General features: G+C 46.6%; 1 protein-coding gene and 1 long non-coding RNA gene across 3 annotated transcripts in view; one reads left to right on the top strand and one right to left on the bottom strand.

The window, feature by feature from the left end:
* Positions 1–1,564: 1,564 nt before the first annotated feature.
* Positions 1,565–25,522, bottom strand: LOC137564459 (L-lactate dehydrogenase B chain-like). Of its 2 annotated transcripts, none has more exons than XM_068278356.1 (8): positions 25,414–25,522; positions 14,875–15,008; positions 11,727–11,844; positions 10,916–11,089; positions 8,087–8,260; positions 6,543–6,660; positions 3,930–4,053; positions 1,565–1,838 (listed from the first exon to the last, which is right to left on the bottom strand). In XM_068278356.1, exons 2-8 carry the CDS (start codon positions 15,001–15,003, stop codon positions 1,671–1,673), a joined length of 1,005 nt encoding a protein of 334 aa, XP_068134457.1. In that variant the 5' UTR covers positions 15,004–15,008; positions 25,414–25,522; the 3' UTR covers positions 1,565–1,670. The 2 variants fall into 2 exon arrangements, with proteins under 2 accessions (XP_068134457.1, XP_068134456.1); XM_068278355.1 differs by lacking the exon at positions 25,414–25,522 and adding an exon at positions 25,148–25,166.
* LOC137564460 (uncharacterized) overlaps positions 17,933–26,607 on the top strand; it is a 69,942-nt gene continuing 61,267 nt past the window's right edge. Inside the window, exon 1 of the long non-coding RNA XR_011030603.1 lies at positions 17,933–18,633. This is a non-coding gene — a long non-coding RNA (uncharacterized lncRNA). The remainder of the gene's footprint in view (positions 18,634–26,607) is intronic.

Raw genomic sequence — 26,607 nt, 5'->3', positions numbered from 1 at the left:
AACCCAGGTCTGATTGCGTGGTAGGTAGCTCACTTCACCACCACTACATGCTGAAGCCAGCCTAGCATGTACCATTACGATATATCCAAGAGAAAAGTTAGCTTGCTTAAGAATTTGTAGCATGTCAAAAGCCAACTCACATTGGCCGGGAATAGAACCCAGGCCTACCGCTCTGGAGGCTGCTATCCTAACCATTATACCACCACCACACTACAATGCTACATGCTGAAGCCAGCCTAGCATGTACCATTGTGATATACCCAAGAGGAAAAAAAAAAATTATATGGATACCGGCAGAATTTCACAGGCAATTTCAGAATCCTGCCAGATTGAAAAAAGCAATTCTGTTCCGACCTAACGGAACACCCAATTTCCACCTAAAATTGCGGAAAATACAATTCTACAGAAAGCGGTGACCATCCCTACTAGAGAGATGAATCTACCTGGCTATCTGGGGTTCTCTTCGGACAACTGTTGAACACAAAAGGCAAGGCCATGCCTGGGTGGGCCTGAACCACCAACCTTGCAGTTAACAGCCAAACGCGCTAACCAATTGTGCCACAAAGACTGTGCATGCAGTTGCTGTTAAATGATTTTATGGGGATGTATGTGTGTCTTGGAGGGAGGAAGTAAGTCTGCTCCAAGAAGTTTCAGCATGTAGTGTGTGGTATAATAGTTAGGATAGCAGCCTACCGAGCACTAGACCTGGGTTCAATTCCTGGCCAATGTGAGTTGGCTTTTGACATACTCCCAAATTAGCTTGCTTAAGGATTTGTAGCAAGGAAGGGAGGAAAATGACTAAGGGAACAGTTAATAGGGTCTATGGGCTACCATATAGGATAAACAAGGTTACTTTTGCGATTATTATAATTTTTCCGGCGGAATCCGGAATTCCGTACAAATCCGGCAGAGTTTTTATAGCAACGGAATGTCACGCTGACGGAATCCGCGATTTCCGGCGGAACGGAATTTGCCCTTTCCGATGATCCCTACATCCACCTATATATTCCATTAAAGGGATCCAATAATCTTGTCCTGGTTTCTAATAGCTGTAGGGGCTGCCATCCACCCTATTTATCCAGGGAAAGGCGAATGTAATCATGTGACTCTAAACTATTTGAAGCACAGTGTCCCATCCCCCCCCCCCCCCCAGCTTATGAAAACATGTTTGCTCATTGCTACTACTAGTTACAGCAGTCCTTATCTGCCTCTTCTGTGGACAGCAGGCCATGGAAGTAGGGCTATAAGCCTTAAAAAAAAAAAAAAAAAAATTGGAATGTTTAGTAATGAGCCACTTATTCATAGCATGCATTTTTTAATAGTGTGCGGTTGAGATGCCCTGGGGCTAAAAATGTTGCTTGGTTCATTTTAAGGGAGTTATGGGCAGCCACTGGCCAAGTGTCATTTGTATTGGTGTAGGGGTTTACAAGCTGGTGAAGGTCCTACAAAATCCATAGCTTGATTGGCCGTTTCCCTCCCCGACCCCCCTCATGATCCTATAGATTGAGATCTTTAGTTTCCTCTGTCTTGCAAGTGATATTTTAAGAATTGCACACAAGCAGGGTTCAATTCCAGGTTTTTATTCTGACTATTACTCTAGAAACCGGTGTACAAGAGACTGAAGATTCGGAAGGGTATTTAGTGGACCAAGACTGTCACGCTGGAGGAATTCAGAGGTCCTTGAGGTCTTTCTGGACTCCCCACAGGGTTGCTCCACTCTTCTGCAGCTGGGAGACCTCACTGTCGGTCAGTTTCTGGTTCACCACTTGCACCAAGCCTTGTGCGTTCAGCACACACGGGAGACTCAAGAAGACTTCATCGTTAATGCCATAGTAGCCCTGGAAAATAGGAAAACCAAACATTGAACCACACACTTGGCCAGTTCTATACTTCGATGGAATCTTTATAGTAGGTCCTTCCACTTGACAAAGCTAAAATGTAACATTATGGCTTGCGTTATCGGTCAGTCCACCCAAGACTAGAAAATTAACCAAAATTAAGCAGACCATGTGTAAAGGTGCAGATACACGACAACAATTGGTCAACCAGAGCAATGATTTTATAGCGATTGGTCAATAAAGCAAACAAAATTTTGAAGTGGGCAATGATGCAAAAAGCATAACATTTAAAAGTGGTTTTTACGCATGCGCTGTAGTTTGAAGGATCTTTTCCTTAATCCTCTCAGTACACACTTAAAGGGGCAGTATGGTGAAAAAAATTTACATTTTAAAATGTGCAAACAGATATACTTTTCCAGCATAAAATCAGCCATAAATTACTTTTCTATGTTGCTGTCACTTACAGTAGGCAGTAGAAATCTGAGAAGCGACAGGTTTTGGACTAGTCCATCTCTTCATGGGGGATTCTCAAAAGCACTTAGTGAGTGGCAGTGTAGAATGTCCAACTGCCAAAAAACTGTAGTGAGCAGGGAAGCTGGCCAGCATCATTGTTCAAATCAGTTTTAGGAAATATCTTTTATTAAGAAAAGCCTTGCTGAGAACCACCTTTGAAAGATGGACTAGTCCGAAACCTGTCAGTTCTGGCAGATACTACCTACTGTAAGTGACAGCAACATAGGAGAAAAGTACATTTCAAGAGTAAAACGAGCCATAAATCTCATTTGTCTATAATTACACATTTTACAATTTTTGGCATAGTGCCCCTTTAACAATTGAAAAAAAAAATCCAGCAGGTTGGCTCGGGCTTTTGGAACTTTGGTTTTGTACATTTTTAACAAGCCTTCATTAAAGCCAACACCACACCCCACACAACTTACCCCAGCAAGAGTGATCCCTCTGAGAGATCATTCCCATCTACACAGCAGATTGTTGAGCGATAGAAATCGTATGAAAAGTTGTGAACCACAGCTTTGGCCATTTACTGCTCCTGCTTCACCTTCAGTCAACCTATATTTGTTATGATGATTTTAGGTCAAGAGATTGGAAGGGACTGGTTCAAATCTGCCAGGGATCTCATGCCTGAGGGATCAAGTCTGCTGGGATTTAAACAGGAAAGTCCGTGTATGGCCTCCATCTTAGCAACTTGACATTACTCCCCATTTATCAATAATGGGGCTTATTTTCTTGTAATTACTACATTTGTGGTGTGGCAACAATGTCATCATTTGCACTCCAGTGTACTGATGTCTTGTGCTTGAGGAAGGATCCTCAGGATCTTAAGGATCTAGAGTCATGTCACATTGTAAGTTAGCTGCTAAGTTTCTCATTGTATGATAGCAAGCAACATACAAATGTATGTTGCTTGCTATCATACAATGAGAAATTTAGCAGCTTTAAAAATTGGCACTGGGAAATTTGGGTGCAGGGCAAAAAAAAAAAAAAAAAAAAAAAAAAACCCAGTTCAGTGAGCTGTAATAGTAATTTGGATGCCATCAAGACAAGCCACATTACTGTCTGAGCCAGGGTGAAATTTACCAACAGGCACTATAGGCATGTGCCTACAGGCATCTAATGGATAGGCGGCTCACTCCCCAAGTGCCTCCCTCATTCCCTATGCAGAGTCCCGATGACTGTAAATGAGGTTACTCACCCAGCTCTCTGCATTTCACTGATGAGATCCCCTCCAGCCAAGTGCACCTCTAGCTACTTAGCATTAGATAGCCAGAGGAACCTCAGTATTAAGGGGCACAAGTAGCTACCTATGACAGCCAAGGGAAGTAATGAAGTGACAGCCAGCACACTTGTGGTGCAGCAGGTGTTTGTAAGTTCATGGAGGGTGGAGTCTAGGGTGCCAGGACATCTGCCCATCTTGGCAAGTAACACCTCTGCCCTGACCATGCAAGTTGGATAAATAAAGTTACCATTTGTACTCACACCAGGGTGTACATTTTTACACCCCCCCCCCCCCCCGAAGGATATTTAATTTATGCTTCCAGTCTGGTAGGTCTCTTCCCCATGTTACCCACTTACCTTTACGAGGGTGGAGACAGGATGGACCTTAGAGAGGTTCCTCAGTATGGACTCCGTCAGGTCAGCCACACTCATGCCAATAGCCCAGTTGGTGTATCCTTTGCACTTGATTACTTCATAGGCACTAGAAGTGAAACAATTGGTTAGAAGGCTGCATTGGATGAGGCCAAGGAAATGGCCAGAAGTTTAAGCTACTAGGATTTAGAACAAGATGCCCTCTGCATCAACTGCATTTGCTTGCTCCAGTTGGGCAGTTTCCAAACTGAAAGTTAGCAAACAAGCTGATGTGGGACAGCATAGAAATATTTGCATCTCATTGACCAGCTCTAGGTTTGAAAGCATGAACCACATGTTATCAAGTCCCCAGAAGCCACACTTTCTTCCCTCTACCCCTCTCAACCTTTAAAGGGACACTGTAGGGGGGGGGGGGGGGGTGTCGGGGGAAAATGAGTTGAAGTTACCCGGGGCTTCTAATGGCCCCCCGCAGACATCCTGTGCACACGCAGCCACTCCCGAATGCTCCAGCCCCGCCTCCGGTTCACTTCTGGAATTTCAGACTTTAAAGTCTGAAAACCACTGCGCCTGCGTTGCCATGTCCTCACTTCCGCTGATGGCACCAGGAGCGTACTGCGCAGGCCCAGTATGGTCTGTGCCTGCGCTGTGCGCTCCTGGTGCCATCAGCGGGAGCGAGGACACAGCAATGCAGGCAGTGGTTATTCCAACTTTAAAGTCTGAAATTCCAGAAGTGAACCGGAGGCGGGGCTGGAGCATTGGGGAGTGGCTGCACGGGCACAGGACGTCTGTGGGGGACCATTAGAAGCCCAAGTTTAGCTCATTTTCCCTCGACCCCCTACAGTACTCTTACAGTGTGCCGTCCACAAAGCAGTTATGGGATAATGGCCATTTTCAAAATGGAGAATTCCATTGATCACATGAACAGGACACTGGAGATGAGAACGCTTGATAAGCGGACTACAGGAGAAGTATGGACGCGTTTATCCTTTAAAACAAACCTGAACTGAAAATGTCAAACACCAATTGTTCAATCTACAAGGTCTTTATGGAAAATGACCTGTTACCCTAACTGGTTTGCACACATTTTTACTATTTGAGAAATACTTTTCAACTTCTGCATTTAGGATTTTGCACAACATATGGATTACACAAAAGCAATTCAAGTTTTGAAATCTTAGTTACCGGTAGGTGTAGTTGAATTTAGCACATTAAAAACCACCCCTATACACTAGTATAGTGATGGCTAACCTTGGCACTCAAGCTGTGACAAAACTACAAATCCCATCAGGCCTCTGACAGCTCTAAGCATAATTCAGGGAGGCAGAGCATTGCAATGCCTCATGGGACTTGTAGTTCCAGAGCTGGAGTGCCAAGGTTAGCCATCACTGGACTAGTAGTAGATTTCTATGCTGAAAGTACCAGCAATCCAGTGCTGCAGGTTTTTCCAGCTAGGACATCAGGATAAAGAGGTGGGACTGTATTTAGAGGGAACCAGAGGTGAAAGTGATATGGAGGCAGACATGTTTCCTTTTAAATAATGCACATGGCCTGGCTGCCCTGCTAATCCTCTGCCTCTGAATACTTTAAAGGGACCCAGAGCTTTGGTGGGGAGGGGGAAATGCAGCTTCAGCCTGAAGTTGCCTGTGCATGCCCCCACTACACATCATGCCAGCCAATGAGTGTCCTGCGCATGCGTGGTTCAGTCTTAGAACTACTGGACTCACACCGGCTGGCATGACGACAGCGAGCGTGGCGAGGCTGGAAGTGCAAGTTGCGATTTTAGGCTGAGCTCAGGGTCCCTTTAAGCCATAGAACCTGATCAAGCAGATACGACAAAGTTACCTGCATGCTTGTTTCAGGTGTGCGATTTAGACCTTACTGACCAGATCAGCAGCACTGCCAGGCAACTGGTATTGTTTAACCACTTGGGGACCACAGTGGTAAACACCCCCCCCCCCTCTACAGACCAGGCTGTTATTTTCATAATTGGCCACCGCAGCTTTAAGGTCAAGCTGCAGGGCCGCACAACAGCGATTCACCCCCCCCCCCCCCCACCACCAACAGAGCTCAGTGTTTTTTATAAATATGTGGTTTATGCTTTACAAATGTTTTATTTATGAGAGCTGATGGCCCTCTTGTCCCCCGGGGGGGGGGGAACCGCTGTGTCACACGGCTGTCCAGTACAGCGCTGCTGCTGATCGCAGTGCTGTACATGTAAATAGACGGCGATCATGCCAACAGTCCGCTCGGAGACTGAAGATGGGGTAGAGCACCACCCAGTCCCCCCCCCCCCTCCCCAGAAGGAGATGAGCGCGCTCCCTGTGCGCGATCTCCTTCAGTAGCTGGCTCCAGGACTTGACGCCAATTGGAGTTAGGTTGTCCATTGGTGGAGCGGTCTTAGAGTAGTTAAAACCTATGGAAGCTACCATTTTTCCCCCTCACACCCAGAGTTCAAGGCACAATTCTTTCAGAAGTCCATGAACACTGCACCCTTTCCTGTGTGGCCAGTATCAGATCCAGGGATTAGTGGTAGCCACTGCTTCAGACAGGTTGGCTAGGGAAGCAATCCCTATGATTTGCAATTCAGAGATTAGTTACCTGTCAACTACTTGTTTGTGGACGTCCTTCCAGTGTTCTGGGTCCTTGTCGGTTCCGATATCAGGGCTGAGCGACTGGAGGGTCACTCCTGCCACATTCACACCACTCCAGATGGGCACTGCAGAGAGAGTAAAGCATTTGAGAACCAGGATTGGAAAAGTCCTGCTAAGAGAGACTCCCTACCCAGATGAGGCGCCCACACCTGCAACTGCTGAAGACTTGTGTGCTTTGTTATTGTCCTGAGGAAGAGAGCCAGTACTGGTGAAACGCGTGGTCTTATTTTGTGCATCATTTCAACCTATATGGTTTGTTCATTGGAGGCAAGACAAACTTTAAATCATGGAGCATAGAAGTAAGATTAAGTTATATTCTGGGTGCCTCCTATAAGTTGCTGAGCTACCCAGAGGAGGATACCCAAGAGGGGAGGGAAATCATAAACTACCCCCCCCCCCCCTTTAAATACTCTACAGAAAGAAGCTGGGAGCAAGAGTTTAGGCTAGAGTTTCTGTAGGTTGGAAAATTGGTTGGCTCTCGGCTAGTTACTGCTACTGGAGTAACAGCTTGTTTGACTGCAGAGTTTTATGATTGTAAATGGACCACTCAGCTTCCTTTAAAATCCAAGTTCCAGCATAGGAACATAGCTATCCTCACCTGCAGGCCAAGATCTGTTATTCCCCAGTGCCACATACACCCAAAACGTGCACCCTTAAAGTTTATAGCCATTTGCTAGTGACAGGCTAGCTGGACATGGTTGAGCAACATGCTGATCCCTACCTGATTCAAGAGAAGTGTCAAGATTCTATGCCTGGCCTATAAATCTACACAAAACCTACACCTCAGAGCTTGTTCACAGGTATACACCAGGACTGCCCCGCCAGTCCAACAACCTCCACCCCATATTAGTGCCTGCAGGATTTCTCAAGACAAGAGCTGCCCCCATCCTCTGGAGCTCCCTTCCACCCCCCCCCCCCCCCCCAATCACTCACCCTCCTACACATTCAAGCAAGCCCTGAAGACCCACCTCTTCAAGATGGCCTACCACACAGGTACTGAATACTTATTCTACCTCCCTACCTAATATGTTCACTTTCACCCCTTTCCCTTGGATTGCAAGCCTTTGGCAGGATCCTCCCTAGTGCATTTTACATGATTGTGTGCTCCTTCCCTATGGCCTACCTAACCAGTCCATAATCACATGATCATGTATCTTCTACAAGGAAAACTAGATACAGCTTTGTCCTATGCTGTATAACCTTGTTACATCTCATCTTTGTATGCATTTATTACCCAGCCCTGTGTAATATTTATGAAGCCCCAGCATAAGTTCATAAAAATGTAACAGCTTGATAAAAGTGCAGTACTCAAGATTTCCAAGTGACAGTTAACTTAACACCTCATTAACCATCCCTATAGATAGAATCAGCCAGACGCTCATGCCTTCAATAGTCTGGCAGGCCAGACACGATCAGGTTTAGATTATAATGGATTTAATCAAACACCTCTTCCAAGAACTGCAAAGGTTACCCCATCCCCTCGTCACTCACCACTTGAGTCTCCATGTTCACCCAACACGTAGCCATGGCAGCTGGTAGTATTTAAGCCAAGCTTATCAGCAATCATGTGACGGAATCTTGCGGAGTCCAAGTTGGTGCCACTTCCAATGACCTTGTTTGGTGGCAAGCCACTTAGCTTCCATGTGACGTAGGTCATGATGTCCACTGAAAGACAATCACAAGATGGTCAAACCAAACCAGTCAGTTCATAGATTTTAGCTCTGTCATGTGACGTAGGTCATGATGTCCACTGAAAGACAATCACAAGATGGTCAAACCAAACCAGTCAGTTCATAGATTTTAGCTCTGTCATACTTCAATGAATGGGTCATTGACCAAAAACAGAAAAAAAGTCATTTTTAGGAGAAGGAAGATAGCTACAATCATTTAGAATACTAGTGTAGTCTTAAAGGACCCCCAAGGCAAAAAACAAACACCTGATCTTCAGAAGGCATTAACCTTTGTTAAGCCCCTTTACCACAGATAGTTGATAGTAAAATTCCTCAAACTCACAACTGCTTGCTGAGCACTGAGTTCAGTCCATGGAAAAGAGGCCTTAGATTTGAGTTTTACATCTACAACATGGTGGTTTTTGGCAAGTTGTGTGTTGCAACTAAGGACTGACCAGAGAAAAACAAAAAACCCTCCTCCAGTCACGCTTGTACAGCAGGAGTAAGTGCACTGTTGCATCCCCTACCAACAAATTGTTCAGAGTTGAAGGCCTAACAAAATACTGTATGGCTTTTGGAAGAGATCGTGACCATTTTTCAGCTCATATCCCATTAGCTTTGATGCTCTCCCCATGCTTGTGCCTTGTAATTGACACCACCTAACTAGCTGCCTGTTCATAACGCAGAAGTCTTCAGGGCTGGATTTACCATAAGGCACTGTAGGCTTGTGCCTACAGGCGTCTTATGTAGGAGAGGCGGCTCCCCTCTCCAAACATCTCCCTACCTATTGAGGGGCTACTAAATACTGGTGTGGGGCACATCTGGGTCTCATACTTAGGGGGGCACATCTAGTACCTAGATCAACAGGGTTACTAAATACTGGGGAAGATCTGGCTATCTAGTCAGGGGAGGGAAGAATACCTTACGTGGGGTGTGGCCACATAGTTGAGGGGCAGAGTTTAGGGTGCCAGAATGCCTGTGCCTACAGGCTTTTGAGTTGTAAACCTGGTTCTGGAAGTCATGATACTTCTTGCTTGTTAGCAATGCAAATAAGGGCTTGTTCACCTGCCAAGAGCGTTTTAAGCACTTAAAGGGAACCTAAAGTGAAGGATATGGAGGTTTCTTTTTTAACAATACCAGTTACCAGTCAGTCCTGCTGATCTTTGTTTGCAGTAGTGGCTGAATCACACCTGCAACAAGCATGCAGCTAATCCAGTCTGACTTCAGAGCACCTGATCTGCATGCAATGGGGCTGTGGCTGAAAGTATTATGCTGGGAATACACCATACAATTTTCTGTTTTGATGGCAAATCAACCAGTGTATGGCCACCTTATCGACCAGCAGATAGATCCCTCTGTGAGGGAATCTGTAGTAAAGGCAGCCTCTCTGATCAAAGATTGTGAATAGATTTCAGCATGAAATAGATTTGCCATCTGTGGAGCTTGGCGGATTGCTCAAGTCCAGTCTTATCAGCTGAATGACGGACTGTACACATGCCCGATTTGACCTCCAAACGACCAGTCGTTTCCTTTGGACGTCCAAACCACGGGTCATTTGCAAAAATCAGACGTGTATATGGGCCTTTAGATTTACTGCAATTAGATTTTCTGCAGAGACTGGTAATTATCTCTTGCCGATTAGAACAATGCCTAATTGCTTGGCAGAGAGATTTACCTGCCAGATAAAGTTCAACATGTTGAAAATCCATCTTGCAATCTAACAGAAAATTGTATGGTGTATGCCCAGCATTATGCTGGGCATACACTGCTCGACGCAGGCTTTTCAATCGAGCCGCTGATGGCTCGCTTGATAATATCCGACATGTCCGATCATCTGACATGTCCGCGCTCGATACCCGCGGGCGGACAATAGCGGCGAATTGAGTAGAAGATAAGCGCCGGAGGGGACGAGCAGGAATCGATCTGCGCGGGCGCGGCGGGAGTCGATCTGGCGGCTAATCAGCCGCCAGATCTACCAATGTATGCCCAGCATTAGAGACACAGGATCTGCAGGAGAGCCAGGCAACTGGTATTTTAAAGACGGAAAAATCCATGTCCTTCTCAGTCTAGGTTCCCTTTAAAAGTTCTTGCCAAAGCAATGCTAGGAGTGAGTTTTTTTTTTTAGAAAAAAGCTCTTGCAGTGTGCGCCAGCCCCATGACTGCCTGGATCCAAAAGCTGTATGTTTAGTACAGCAAAGAAACACCACATTAGGAGCAGAGACACAAGTCTAATGTGTGCATGAAAAAGGGCGCTGTGGAATATATAATATTTTGCATTTTAGAAAAAGGAGATTGCAAAAGCAGTGACATTTGCAGCAGTAAGCAGGCCCACTGTGCCTCAGGTTTTAGATAGGGATAGTGCAAACTGACTTTTTTTTTTAACAAGCACACCACAAAACCAAAGTTGAATACAGTTAGCATGTCTTAAGAACAAGTCACTGGGTTGGGGGCTTGTCACATGGAGGGGTGGAGAAGCCATTTCAGGTTGTGGTTTCCAACATTCTTGCTCAAAAAACATGACATAATGGGACACCAAAACGTTTGGTGAGGATCTGTAGAAGTATTTTCAGCTTTGAATCCACCAACAGGATCAGCTGCAGGCTGGTAGCAAGGAGACACTTTACAATGCTTTTAATAGCTTTGGAGATACCTGGATTGGAGACCACAAGGATGGTGGCATCAGGGCTGTACTTCACAACTTGTGGGATAATGAACTTGAAGACACTGACGTTTCTCTGCACCAGGTTCAGACGGCTCTCCCCTTCTTGCTGCCGGACTCCCCCAGTGACCACGACGAGCTTAGAGTTGGCAGATACAGAATAGTCTGGAAAGGGAAAGAAAAAAAAAAATGCAATGAGTCTCAGGGGTCAGGAATTTTTTGTATACAGCCATTTTTATTTTTAAAGCTTCTTACCTGAGGCTTCTCCCAGCCCCCTGCAGCCATCCTGTCCTGGTACACAATGATCCTCCGGTCCCCCGCACAGCCCTGGCTGCATGTCCCTTGCTCATGTTGCCGGGATCATGCGCAGTAGAGATTTTTTTCTGAGCATGTTAGCATGAACGAGGATGCATGTGACCAGGGCCAGTGGCCGTTGACTTGTAATTTGGCGCTGAGGGAACGAAGACGTGGCAGGGGCCCGGAGGATCTTTGAGGACCAGCATGGGACAGGATGGCTGCAGGGGGCTGGGACCCAGGTAAGTGAAATTTTAAAATACAATTTCCGGTTTGCTTCAAAGTAGCCATGACCATCTCTCCAGTACTGTTGGTGTACACACCCAATTTTGATACCATGCCTATGTATTATGAGGGCCAACAGATTTTGATTGTGTAGGCAAGCCCTTGTATTAAATGAAAGTGGTAAGATTGGATGAGTGCATGCTCCCTTAGCAGTTAATGGGCTACATTTTGTGCCAATATTGGCTAAATTCTTCCCATTCAGGGAACACCCGTTAGACCTTACCTTTGTCAGCCACAATTTTGGTGGTTTTAAGGAACAGGCTTCCGTGTTGCAAGTCCAGCAGCTCACCCCTCAGCTTGTCTTCCAAGATGTCAACCAGGGCGAGTTCATCACACAGGCCCTGAGAAGAGGAATATTCACAGATGACATACAACTCATAAAGCCGGAGTCACGTGACAGTGGATTTGGGACAATTTAGGCACAGGTCACATTGTTTGTACAGTATGTTCTATAAAAAAAAGCAGAAGGGATGTGAAAGGATCCAACGTTAACCTATTGGACTGTTCACATGCGTACGTCCGTTGGTACACACATACACAAAAAAAAAAACACGCAGCAGGCCCTTATTTTCTGGACAGTTATGCCCAGCGGAACAAAATGCTTTTGCATTGGGGCAATGGAGAACAGAATCACACTAGTGAAGAAATGGACCTTTCCACGGGGGATGGGGATGTGGGGACGCAAACCCGAGCAACGGGAGGGTGCAGCAGCCGGGCGGGTGAGCGAGGGTAACCGGGCCTTAAATACATAAAGGCCAGCGGTAGACTAGTTGCAAGAGGAAGCCTCTGCCATTAGGTATGCATTTGCTGGCAAACAGTGAAAACCGATCCATTGATAATCAGATCAGTTTTCACAACCCGTTTGCTAATGTGTACAGAGCCAGGGGCGCCGCGAGGCATAAAGCGAACCAAGCGGTCGCTTGGGGCCTCAAGATCTTAGGGGCCTCGGCGGCTCCGTGACGTCACTTTTTCCCCCGCAGCCCTGCGGGGCTGGCAGAGCAGAGCTACGGGAAGATGGCCGCCGCCGAAGCCCTGCTCTGGAGACTATGTCTCCAGTACAGGGCTTCGGGTGGCCATCTTCCCCTGGCCCTGCATGAATCAGCGCGGGAGATTGGAGGGAGGGAGCTCCGTGGGAACTGCGCGCCTGAGGAGCCGGGAGAGGAGAAGACTTCTGGCAGTGCCAGCCTGCCAGGTGAGTAAATTATTTTTTTTTGCAGCCCTAATTGTGTTTGATTTCTGCTGAACTGTGCCCTAATTGCGTTTGATTTCTGCTGAAAATGTGCCCTTATTGCGTTTGATTTCTGCTGAAAATGTGGCCCTAATTGAGTTTTTATTTTCTGGTGTCTGGGGTAACTGTTGCTGCATTTATTATTTAATGGTCATAGTTGGTTATATTTGCTGTGCTATGGTTAAGCTCCGCCCATACAATGTCATGGCCACGCCCATCTTTCGGCACGCTACGCGCACCTCAATCACCCCCACATCAATTTTTCCCCGCAAACAGCCCCCGCCCCAATCCGCCCTCCTGCTCCACCCACATGTCATGGCCACGCCCACTTATGCGGGATAACCACACCCATTTCCCGCTTCGCAGGATAGGGCCACTTGCTACAGTCCGCTTGGGGCCACAAAAACCTTAGCTGCACCCCTGTACAGAGCCATCCAGATCCAGTGAAGTGGAGACCGGATCTGCTCAGCTAATTTTCTAATGTGAACCGGGCCTTATGCTTTCAAAGTATGCGGGATGGCATGTGCAAGAGGCTTTGTATTAGGAGATTTGTTCTGCACAACTGCCGGTTTACTTCAGGGGACCCCCATGGTGTTTCAATCCATATGAAAGGGTGGCACCAATTGTGAAAGGAGTCATTCTCTGCATGGTTTTGCAATATTGAAATCCAGGGCAGTTTTTAGGCATTCCAGGAAAGAAGTCCCCACCCCCACAGGTGTGCCATCACCTGCTTGTACAGCAGCATCACAGGTCCCTGGAGTGTAGGGATGATCAATGTTAAGCAAATTTACGTTTATGCAAATATATGCACCAATGATTTTGAACCTGTGGGACTTGATTGGTCCATTTTTGAAGCTGCATGCAAATTTACATAATTTTGCATAAAATCAAATATATTTGCACATCATTGATCATCCCTACTGGAGGAGCAGAGATCAAGGTCTGGATAGTACAAGTTGCAGCCTCCACTGTGTCCTTTGCATAACCTCTCTTCCTCCCTTTTGCTTCTGAATAGCATGTGCAAAAATTATGCAGTAATTCAGAGTATGAAAACTTGCAGATGATTGTGCAAGGCCTTGTTACATGCAGTGTTAGCTTAGCCTCTGCACTTTTAAAAATGCTAGCACCATATCTCCCATTGTTATTTCCTGGCAGGGCTGTTGCTAGGATCCTAAAAGATCAGGGCACTACAGCGAAAAGATGGGTGTGGCCATGCACCTGTATGTGGGTGTGGTCATGGGTGGAGCCAAATTTACATGAACGTAACAGTGCTCTAAGGCGGACTGCCCAGCAAAATTTTGGATGAAGCCCCCCCTCCCATTGAGGCACCACAACTCCCAGCATGCCCCCATAAAGGCATCACAGCACCCAATGACCACATAGGCAGGCACCACAACAACCAGCATATCACCCATTGCTGTGTTTCATGTTGGGTGTTATGGTGCTTCTATGGGGTATGCTGGATGCTGTAATACCATACTTGGTGCTCTGTAGTGCCATGATGTGGTGCTTGTTATGCCTCTCTGGGGCATGCTGGGTGCCTCCACTCTGCCTGGGGGACATCCAGGGGCAGGCATGTGCCACTCATCTTTGGGGCTGTCAATGCCCTGGTTACTATGCAAGTTGGCAGAGTTCATATTTGCATTTTATGTTCACAATTCGGATCATTTCTGTAAAGTCTGGGCTAACTCCTCCCCCGCCCCCCCCCTCAATTTCTCACTATAGCAGTTTTATATGAAACAAAAAGTTATACTGGATGGAAAACCAAACAATATACTGTAAGACATTCATTTCTTGCTTTTTGGTTAGGTTACAGTCCTTCAATGGACTAGTTTATTACAGTGTTAATTAAAAAAATGTGGTATCAATCGTCTGCAGCATTACAGGTCATTGTAATACATAGCAGACAGGAAAGCCCTAGGCCCATGCCTGAAATCACTTCACAAATGCTTCGCTTTATTTGCAGCGATTTTGCAATTACTCTAGCAATTTTTGTGGTGTGCACCAGCCCTTTGAGTGGTTCAGTCTGCAGAAGTGCTGACAGCATTCAGCTCAGTGCAGTCTGGTATGTAGCTCATCAAGGTCACCCCTGCAGGGAAAACCTGTCACATGCTCCACAATAGCTGCTATATTTGGCACTTACCCTCTCCAGGATGCTGACAGCACACGCCATGCCAACTTGACCAACCCCGACGATGGTCACCTTGTTCTTGGGAATGGAAGTTGGGTCTTTTGCAACAGATGACAGAAGTTTCTCTTTAAGGGTTGCCATGGTGACTGAAACAAAACCCAAAAGCCATTCAAAAGATGCAGAACAGTGTGCAGACCCATCACACCTCCCCACCCTTCTCTGCTATGTAGCCATGATAGCATGACAGACATACCTGCTATGCCTTTAGATTACATATGCTCGATTTTATGAACAGCATTTATACAAAATGTTTTCCCTGGATAGCATCAGAATAGATTACTTATCACACTTTTCTCCTGGCGGACTCAAAGCATCAGAGCAGCAACCACTAGGGTGCGCTCTATAGGCAGTAGCAGTGTTAGGGAGACTGCCCCAAGGTCTCCTACTGAATAGGTGCTGGCTTACTGAACAAGCAGCGCCGAGATTTGAACCCTGGTCTCCTGTGTCAGAGGCAGAGCCCTTAACCATTACTCCATTCAGCCACATCAGGGAATATGCAACCAAGGATCTAGTATGGAAGTTAGGCAAAACCTGTGACCACAGCTACAGGGCTTCCCCCCCTCCCCCCCCCCCAAAAAAAACAAACAAACTCATTTTTGCTCCAAATGCTGTTAGAACTTTGAGAAGGGGGTGGGGGGGAAGGGGGAGGGAGGAAGATGTCATTTCTATGGACACAAGTTCCTGTGCTGTGTGTCCTGCCTTCCCCACTCTGCCACCTCTTCCTCTGTTGGATTCACCTTGTGTCCCCCTTGTACCATTAGTGTCCCCCTCTATCCTCTAAACCCATGTAACCCTATGTTGTCCTACTGTCCTGTGACATCCCCTGCATCCTCTTACCCTATAGCTCCATGTTGCACTATCCCCTTTTCCTACAATGTCCCCCTAATCTTCCCCAGCTCCACCCTGCTGTATCCCCAATCTTGAGCCTATGGGGAAGGAGTACAGCTACTTAGGTTTCTACTGGAGCTGATCTTGTAGGCGGGACCAGGTCTGTTATTGAGCAGCAATGAGTGCAGTGATTGGCCCAACGACAGAACTATGGTCCTGCCTGAAAGACCATTGGCTTCAGTGGAGAAACAAGTTGTCATACTTTCTCCCCCCTTACTGCTGCTAGGGCTTACACATGTCAAGCACGCTTGAAGTTTCTGCTGGGCTTACTTTCAGGGGATGTCTTAATTTCAGGGAAAGGGGGTACATGGCAGATATATGCATTGGGTAGAGTGGACAGGCAGGTCTGCAATGATCAAGCAGCAGGTAAGAGTTGGTGTATGGACACCAGGAGGGTGTGCCGATGTTGCTAGGATCCCTGCTTTTTGTCTTCTAAACCAGTGTTCCCCAACCCCGTTCAAGGCCCACCAACAGTGCATGTCTTGTAGAAACCTGCAGAGGTGGTTAATCCGCTCTGCGGAGACACTAATTACCTCATCTGTGAATGTTTGTTTTCTACAAAACATGTACTCTTGGTGGTACTTGAGGACAGGGTTGGGGAACTCCGCTCTAAACTGAGGTGCGTCTCATAGTCAGGAGGGTCTTATAGTCTGAAAAATATGGTAATCCTACCTAGTCAGATGTCCCACCATATTTTTGTATTTATATAGTACTGACATCTTCTGCAGCACTTTATAAATACTGTAATATGGAAGGACATTAGACTATAGGAGACTGGGGGGGGGGGCTCACTCAATCCCTACCATAGTCCGTGACATGACTATGTACTCTGTCAGCCCCTGGAGTCAGGAGAGGGTAGAAAGTGCAAGCCTCCTGCACTAGATACCCCTCTACTACTTGTGGATAGATACAAGTCATAGCGGGCATAGTTTCCTGTTCTTTGCCAGACAGGTGCCTGTAGGAAGTGGGAGGTGCCTGTAGGAAGTGGGAGGTGATAACAGGAGAGTTCACCTCACTCTGCAAGTCAGATATTCTTCATACCAGGCAGGTCACAGCCAGCCATTTGAGGTTTATAGAGACCGCATGTTGGCTGACAGGCCACCCCATAGCACAGCAAGGGTTGGTTTACAGACAGGTCATGTACCAAGAGTGGCTGCATCAGCTGATTGCCATTATGAGATAATAGTCTACAGCCTTGTGAGCTGAAAATCTGCCTCTTGGAAAATTGACCAAATATGACTTGCATCAGATTTGTAATTGGGATGGTCTGAGAAGTTAGGGAAGACTTTCATAATACAGTATAATTGGATTCCAGGTAGGAAATGCCATGCCAATAACCTGAAAGAACAACCCCCCCCCCCCCCCTTCCTCCAGCATGGAGCCAGGCCTCATCCTGCAGACTTTAACTTGAGCAGCCAATTACTGGCATTTCTCACTGAAGCCCTCTACCCCTTTAACTCTCCTCCGAGATCTTCCTCCTGCAGTCTCCCGTGCCAACAGGCAGGGCTACAGGAAGATGGCGCCCGAAGCCCTGTACTGCTGACAGTCTCTAGTGCAGGGCTTCGGATGCCATCTTCCCGTAGCCCTGCTGAACACTATACAGGCTGGAGCGGGGCGTCTAATAGATGCTGCTGCAAGTTGCAATTACGGTGGCCAGAGTCCAAGGCCGGGACGTCCCGCTGCTTAAAGAGGGAAGTTTCCCGGGACGCAAGGCATCCTGGGACAGTGGACCCTGAAGGCGGGACGTCTTGTCACCGTAGCTCAATAGAATTGACTGTAGGAATGCCCTCATACTACATGGAAGGGGGTAAAATTGATCTGTGATCTTTCATTTTCCAAAGACTTGTAATGTGTACCTAGCTTAATCCTACCTTAGTCATATGTCCTACCATATATTGTGCACAGCTGAGAGAGACCTTGTTAGGAATGCCATCTCCACCCCCTCCGAAAATCCTGGGTTTGCAGAAACAAGGTCATTGCTCATTTGCTACTATCTACAGGTTGCAGTTTATCTGCATTTAGTGTTGAGGAATCAGAAGGTTACATATTCCAACTGACAGATGCCCTATATGGGAGGGGTCACCTTGGCTACCTAGACTGAGGAACAGCCATTTACACACACACACACACACACACACACACACACACACGTGGGCTACCCCTGGTTATAGAGTAGGAGTGTCTGACTGGGGCACAACATGTGCCACAAGAAACTTTAGCAGCTCTGTCCTGCAGTGACCAGTCACCCCCTGAACTTTTTTAAATTAAGTTGTTCCCTATAGAACGCAAGCAGCTAATTGTTTGCCTAGCTTAGTGGAGGAGGAGCATGCTAGGCTTGCGCCACACTTGATTAAATATGGACTTTGGTTCTTTAATGACTGAACACTGACTTCTCCATCTTCAATCATGAGGTGAGGCAGCAACAATAGATTGTGCTGGATGCAGTTCAGTGATGGGATCGTCAGATGGAGGAAATGTGAGGGAGAGGATCTCAGTAGGACACAAAGGAACCAAGATTTTGGTTGGGACAAGGAACAATTTAGCTCATATCAATGACCGGCATGTGTTCTGTGACGTCCTGTCATGTTCTAGATGTCACTCAGCAAGACTTATGGAACTCTGGCACACATTTGTCCAAACCGGAAGTAAAGTTTCAATAAAAAAAAGCCCCAAAAGCATTTCCAATTTCAGGCTAAAATTGGTTGCATGTATCGGACATGCTGCAAGATGTCGGGCCAAATCAGGAGCGTGGCAGTAATGCTGAGCAATATCAGGATGAAGCAAAACCCGACACTGGATGGAGCCAGCAGCAGACCCATACAGGTATGCATGAGAGGAATTGGCGCAGAAGACTTGGGTGCAGGATACAGCCTGTATGGCTGATCCTGCACAAATTCCCATCAATATTAAATACTATGCCCCCTCCAGGCCGCCATGGATGTTGGGGAATTATAGTGTTTTATAAGCAACTTCAGCTCCATGTTCTGACGCTGAAGTTACTCACTGAGCGCACAAGTCTCCTGCACTGGCAGTGTTCGGTATGTACGCCCCATGTGGTTGCCAGGGTACACATAGGCTGATGTTGCCCACGCTACGCTTGCCGCCACATGGGGCGCATGTACGGAGGCAGCATCAGACACCGACAGGTAAAGTATGCTGCACATTTGACGGGGAAAGACAGAATCAGGCCGGCATCAAGGCCTGATCAGGCTGATTCATGATGGTTCATGCTGAAATTGGAGTGTATGGGAAGCTGACAGACCTAATCAGATAGGGATTTGTCTCCTGGTTGAATCTGCCCATCATTTGCTATGGCCACTTTTTCACCTGACACGATTAGGCTCACTATAAAATTCCCAGCCCTGATACAGAGCATCACCACAAGGTTTGACCTTTTGAGTGTCAAAGGGCAATTTTGGTTTGCATGACAAGTAGGAACTGGGCCGAAAGGCAGGAAGCACATTTGACTGTCCCAATCCCTCAACAGAATTGGCAGACACCACAGATGAGTCGGCGAGATGCTGACACTAGGTCTCCCATTAGCTTCTACAGATATGAGGGATGTGTTCCTAGAAGAGATGCAAGAACCAGTTCTAGGGATTCTCATGTGATGTGTTGGCAGCGATGGAGCCCAGTAGGAACACCATGTCAACTGTCACATGCCCCATGGCTACAGGAATGGGGTCAGACAAATAATGTTTGGTAGCCTGCTAGCTTGACACTCAAACTGCATTGAGCATAGAAACAAGACACGTGGCTACAGTAAAGAATCTGTCACAATGCCTCATGATTACTGCAAAGTAATAAACTTATGATAAATTGTATCTTTAGTACAGCTAAGAAATAGAACATTAGTATAAAAAAAAAGTTATTGTTTTCTAATACAGAAGTTAAACTTAATTCATCTATGCAAAAGAGCTTCTCTGGCTGAATACAGTCCTGTTTTCTGAAGCACTTGAGACAGCTTTTATAAGGTTTTACTGCAGGAATGTTCAAAGGCTCATTATTTCGGCTTTGTTTTATAGCTTAAGGCCTCTTTCACAGTAGGACGTTATGTTTTGATGCAACGTAAGTCGCAACGCAAATCACACCCCAAAAAGTTGCAATGCAACTTAATGCCCCATTATTGTCGCATACAGGCAGTGAAAAGTATGCCTCCAGGTCATTACTGAGCATGTGCAAACAGTCCAACGCAGCTAATGTGTATAAAATGCACAGCATGCAGCACTATCTAATAACGCTACACAAACGCAACATGTGCACTGAGAATGTTGCACACTTACCATTGCTGCGCATTAGTCTACATTGAAATATTTTCTAACGTGCGACTTTAACGTCACACTGTGCAAGAGGCCTACAGGCAGAGTGTGGTTTCTAAGCTGTAGATATGACAGTGATGCAGTGTTAAAAGCTATAACAAAAAAAAAAAACCTAATTTTCTATTATCCACACTACACATACAAGTCTTCACTGCAGGTTTGCTTTAAGAACTGATTTTATTAGCTGGCGTGGGCTGCGTTTACACAATTGATGTAGTTTCTCCACAGAAACTGGCTTTTCATGCAAAAGAAAAAACCTTGCACAAGAGTCTCACCACAGAAGTGTGTAGAGCGCAGGCGTTAGAATAACCTCCAGCAGGCCTGGGATGTTTCTGCACTCATATCTACACATGTCATTTCCTGTACAGTAAATAGTTCCAGGAACTGAGTCTACATCTCCAGCTCATGCAAGTGATGAAACATCTCAAAACACAACGTCTCCGATTCCCTCAGATCACCGCTACCGAGAGGCGACGCATGCAGCCATTGTAATACGAGATGCGGCCATTATTGCTGTGCTCCCCGTCACATCCTAATGAGGTCTACAGACTGACTCATCTTGTTTCAGGCCTCACTGAAGTCCCTTTATTCTGAGGCCTCACATGTGCCAGTCTGCACGTCTCATGCAGGCCTGGCTGCCAAGGGCTCCAAGATTGAGGTGGTTGTCAAGGGTAACACTTTACACTGCTGCGGCTCAAGGCTGACTTAAAGCCGCATCTACATGCGTAGATGTTCCTTATCGAGCCGCTAATGCGGCTCGATTGATAAGATCCGACAGGACGGATCTCCTCACTGCAGATTCCCTGCTCGATACCCGCGAGGGGACAATGGCAGGGAATCGTGTGGAAGATAAGCGGTGCCGGCAGGTAATCGAATCCGAGGATGCGGAAGAGGTGATCCGGCGGCTAATCGAGCCGCATCGACACGTGTAGATGCGGCTTAAAACGATTGCTGGGAGTTTCAGCCCCAAAGCTAAAAATATTTAGCATGTGAACACCTGTTTGTGTTACCATGTTCTGTGGTTAGTTGAAAGCTTTTCAAAATAGCACTGGTGCAGAGGCTTGTGGCCTTTACAGCCGTTCACATGGATGACTGTCAGCGACTGTTATTAAATCATGTAGTTTCTACCGCTTACGATAGTTATCAGGGGTGTAGAGGTAGTGACCGCAACGGGGCCCTTGGGCCAAAGGGGCCTTCCCTCAACTACAGTATTAGCTCTCTATTGGTTCTGTGCTCATAATTACCACTATTCAAAGTATCTATAGAAGTGATCATTAAACTGTTCCCCATCCCCTTCTTGCACCTCTGACACTAGTTGCCATTGGCAGGTTTTGGTGCGCCGTATTAATTGTTGTATAGAGTGCTTGGGGGCCCTATTGTAAAAGTTGCATCGGGGCCCACAGCTCTGACTAACAAATCAGAAACTTCCATATCACCCAACTGAACTAATCACCTGCTTCTCCATGAGTCCTCCTAGACATGACCATCACTACTGCCAATTGTCTCCATTGTCTGAAGTGTGGAGTGCTGGCATGAATACTTGAAGGATGCATGTTGCTAAAAACAGGGTGGTTGGCACACAGCTGCTCAGTTTTGAGGTCTGGAAGGCCCAGCTGATTAGTGTAGTGCAGCCTGTAGATAACAGCTAGACGGTCTGAACCACACTTAGGCTTGTACCTTGGCCTACAAAGCTGCCATGTGACATCAGAACATTCGGGCAATTTGTTACTGGTGCCCTGCAATCTGACCATGGTCAGTGGCGTAGCTAAGGAGCTGTGGGCTCCGATGCAAGTTTTACATTGGAGGCCCCCCAAGCACTCTATACATATCGATACGGCGCACCAAAACCTGCCAATGGCAACTACAGTGTCAGAGGTGCAAGAAGGGGATGGGGAGCAGCTCGTTACTGATTACCCCCAAGCATTCTATACATAGCAATCCCTGCCAATGGCAACTACAGTGTCAGAGGTGCAAGAAGGGGATGGGGAGCAGCTTGTTACTGATTATCCCCAAGCACTCTATACATAGCAATCCCTGCCAATGGCAACTACAGTGTCAGAGGTGCAAGAAGGGGATGGGGAACTGTGTTAATGATTACCACTGTTCAAAGTATCTATAGAAGTGATTATTATGAGCACAGGACCAATAGAGAGGTAATACAGTAGTTGAGGGAGGGCCCTTTGGGGCCCCTCTGGCCCAAGGGCCCCGATGCGGTGGCAACCCCTATTGCTACGCCCATGGATACGGCGCACCAAAACATGCCAATGGCAACCACAGTGTCTGAGGTGCAAGAAGGGGATGGGGAACAGCTTGTTTATTACTACTATTCAAAGTATCTATAGACGTGATTATTATGAGCACAGGACCAATAGAGACCTAATACTGCAGTTGAGGGAGGGCCTCTGCACCCCCTAAAAAGGATCAGGTATGGAACAGATCGCAGGATATTTAGCAGCTATAGGAAAACTAATGCAGTTTGCCAACTATTGCATGCTAGGACTGCAGAACAACAAACCCTAGCTGAAAAAAACCTGCTACAAGTACTGGGACTTGTCAGCAGTGCTATGCTTCTAGATTTGTGCCTCTCTGTTTTCAAGACAATGGGCTCAATTCACAACCATGCGTTGAGATTTACCGCCAGTGATCATTTCCACATTTACTAAAAATGTTCTGCATGTGGGAACAATGTGTAAAAAAAATTGTGGAAACATGCGCAATTACATAGTAAACATGCGGAAAAAGAGTGGCATAAATAAATGTCCAGTGAACACAGCACTCAAGGCTCCAGACTATTTAAGTCAATGGGAGGCAAAGTATATCACCAAGTTCTAGTAGGTGAGGGGGGGGGGGGGGGGGGGGAGAAAGGGGGTAGTCAAGTCAGAAATAATGCACCCCTTTGTGAATTTTGATTGTGGGAAAATAAGGTGTACAATTTTACGCATCCAGTAAATCGTGTTTAAAATTTAATGTCAAGATGGTCTCATTTCAGTCGTGAATTTACTGCAAGTGCATTTCTGCATATGGAAAATGATTGTGAATTGCGTCCAATGTGTAGTTAGGGTCTCCCTCAGCCTAAGGACACTAGGCAGAATCCCAGTGAGTGCAGTAAAGAGCACAGGAGATTTGGGCGCCACCATAGACTAATAGGAATTACAGCTATAGCAGTTGTCATTGAATGAATGATTTGGGTGCCGTCAGAAGATCATGGAACCCAAATTGCTATTCGGCCGACCTCTCCCCCCCCCCCCCCCCCCCCCCACACACACACACGCATGGTGGGCTGGAGAGGGGATTGTAATTATCAGTTTGTGAACCAGTAGCCCAAGCTTGCCAAATCTGTCCCAATCCCCTTCACTGAAGCCAATTTGGTTGACGACCAATTTTTGTGGACCTGCCTCCTCTAGAGTAGAGACGACATGTCAGCAAAGCTTGTTTTTTCCCCACATCAGTCACCTTGGAAAGATCCAATTGTGATTATCTACAGTTGTCATGTGCAGTTATGCCAGGTCTCCCCCACCCCACAAACTGGTGAAAGACTCACTGGCAAATCCCCAGCTTGGCCCACGAAATAACTTTAAGACACATTTAGCTCCAACCCCATACAATGTTACCTCGGAGCACTCTCACCAATGCTAGGTGCATCAATGGTCTAGACCCACCAACTGTAAAATGCCAAACCTCAGAATGGAGAATAGAGATAGCCAGCAACATACCAAGTTTGCTCTAGCAAGAAAGGAATTGCAGTATGGCATTGGGCCTATCAAAATGCACCCTGCTGCCAGTTTGGATTGGCAAGATTTGAAGCAAGCTGGAATTGGCCATCCCTACTGGTGGTGAAGATCTTGAGTGGGAAGCAGTGGTTGCGATTGAGGGAAATTTTGGAGCTTGGGTGGATGAAGCACAAGTATGCTTCTTGTGACCAAAGTGTAGGATATGTCTTAAGGGTGGGGGAATACATGTGGAAACAAACTATTTTCTCCCCAAAAAAGTACACTTGTGGCACTAGTCTACTTTAGGGGACCCAGTAGGAAACCTTATAAGGAACAGGCCTCTGGTCACATTACCTACTTACAGAACAATGCATTTTGATGGTCCAAATCATGTGGGCATAGTTTACAACAACCTATTGCAAACACAGTAACCAAGCAGCTCAGGGTGATTCAAAACCACAAGGTATAGGGGGACCAAGAGACCCAAAAGCCCTCCTACTAAAAACCAACCTATTGGAAACCTAGCAGTTGCAAGGGGTGCCGTCCACCCAGTCATGTAACTGGAATTTCTTGCTGGGTCCCCTAAAGTAGACTAGTGCCCTTCTTGCGAGGACTAAGTCCAGGGGAGTATCTAAGAGGCTATGGCTCCTAAAAACCAGCATCCTTCGTGTACATTTGTTACGTTGCCTGTGTTTTTGGGCTCAGGATATTGCTGAAGTTTACTGGAAAGCGCATTCCCTCTGCCCTTTCCCCCCCCCCTAACACCAAGCCAGGTGGGCCCTACATACATAAGTAGTCATGTTCCCCATAGAACAATTAATCTGATCTGAGGTCAGAGTGGCAGGAGGCATGAGGGCACAGCACAGGGGTGGCATGGTAATTTTTGCAATTTAATCACGTATCATGTGAAAGGACCTGAGACTTAAATACGGTTCTAGACAAGCAATGCAATTCCAGAGGTGAGGCATTGGCATCAGCATGGCTGTGTGTAAAGTCCCCATTTAGAACATAAACCCAACTGTCACTGATGATTTAAAGGCAGTCCCTTTAAATGCAGGCGTGTAGTCCTGGCAAGCCTCCAGCACACGTAGGACAATAAAGAGGCCTGTGACGGATTCTAACGCTCCAACAGGACACTACATGCTTACAGAATGCAACGTGTTAACATTCTACAGCCAGGAACCAGTACAGAAGCCCCCCTTGAAGACTCCACCATAATTGGAAATACTAAATATAGCATCCATATAAAATACAGTGAATGAATGGCTGGATGGAGGGTGTAGGGTATAGAAGCAGCAGTCAGTGTACCCATAGGAGCCAGTGCCCAACAATCAGGATGTCCCAGGACATCAGAGGCTAGGGACAGACGCCAGGAGGTTGCTGGGGTCAGTGAGGACACACTGGTCCTCGCTGGGTGACATGGTGGTTGCTACGCAGGTTGCTAATGCGAGAGAAGGAGACAAAGGATAGGCTTAACCCCTTACAGTGCTGAAACAAGCAGAGATACAGAGTCCAGGCATTCATGAGATACCCCCCATGGCAGTGAGGAGCCAGGCTGGGGTCAGCATACATACATGAGGCAAGGCTGTGGCTGGAAGCAGGAAGATGGGCTCAGTGTGGCTGCTGCTGGAGGAGTGAGGCAGAGGAGTGGCCACAGCCTTAGTTTAGATCTGTTAGCTGTGACTACATCATTACATGGCAGACACACCCCGTCACCTCACTCAATCCCCTCCAAGGACAGCGCTGCAAGGGCATCCTAGGCCCAGCCCCATCGCCTCCTCAATTCATTCACTTCCTAAACCCAGGGAGACATCAATTCAAGGCCGCACAGGACCCCCATTGTGTGGAGCAGCCCACCTCCAGCAAGCTGCAGGGAAATATTCATAGCCATATTCTTATATAGGAGACTGCAGAGTCAGGTTACAGAGGAGGAAGTACAAGTCCTGCAATGTAATGCCTGTTAACCCATGCAAGGCCAGCTCCCTATGCTACAGGCTCTAAACTGACACTTGTAGCTTTGGGCCTTGTCCCGTCAGTTAAAAGTGCATTAAAAAAAAAAAAAAAAACTGAAATACATCAAAGGGCAGCACAGTAAAAAAGGTGTAGTGTATAGCTGACATTTTAAGATAATTGTCTAATATTTTATGGTTTCTTCATCTGAAATATGTCAAAGCAATAAAAAAAATTGCCAGGTAAAGCTGAAATTGCAAAATATTGTCCGTAATGAAACCAGGAGTTAGCTCACCTGGTAACGACATTTTTAGTAACACTCCAGGACAGGTACACATTGAGACTTGGCTCCTCCCAGGAACAGGAAATATCCTTCAGCCTCTCTATAAATTAAAGATGGACCCAGGGTCAGGCAGTATAATATCAAGTAACAGGAACTCTATACTAAACCTAACTCCTAATATTACATTTTCAAACATATAACATAACATGTATATCATGCAATATTTGATATATATGGGGGTGGGTACCCCCACCTGTCCTGGAGTGTTACTAAAAATGTCGTTACCAGGTGAGCTAACTCCTGGTTTTTCCAATAACACTCCAGGACAGGTACACATTGAGATGATAAGCAAGAAATCAATCACCAACCTCAGGGTGGGCTAACTGCCCTTAGGACAGTTCTTCCGAAGTCCTGATCGGTCTCCGTTAGCCGATCCAGTCGATAGTGCCTCATGAAGGTTCCCAGGTTCTTCCAGGTTGCCGCCTTGCAGATGTTCAATGGTGACGTACCTGCCCTGTAAGCCCACGTAGTTGCG

The sequence above is a fragment of the Hyperolius riggenbachi genome, chromosome 3 (genome assembly GCF_040937935.1).
Source record: "Hyperolius riggenbachi isolate aHypRig1 chromosome 3, aHypRig1.pri, whole genome shotgun sequence".
Lineage (NCBI taxonomy): Eukaryota > Metazoa > Chordata > Amphibia > Anura > Hyperoliidae > Hyperolius > Hyperolius riggenbachi.
This window is presented reverse-complemented; position numbering and strand designations above follow the sequence as displayed.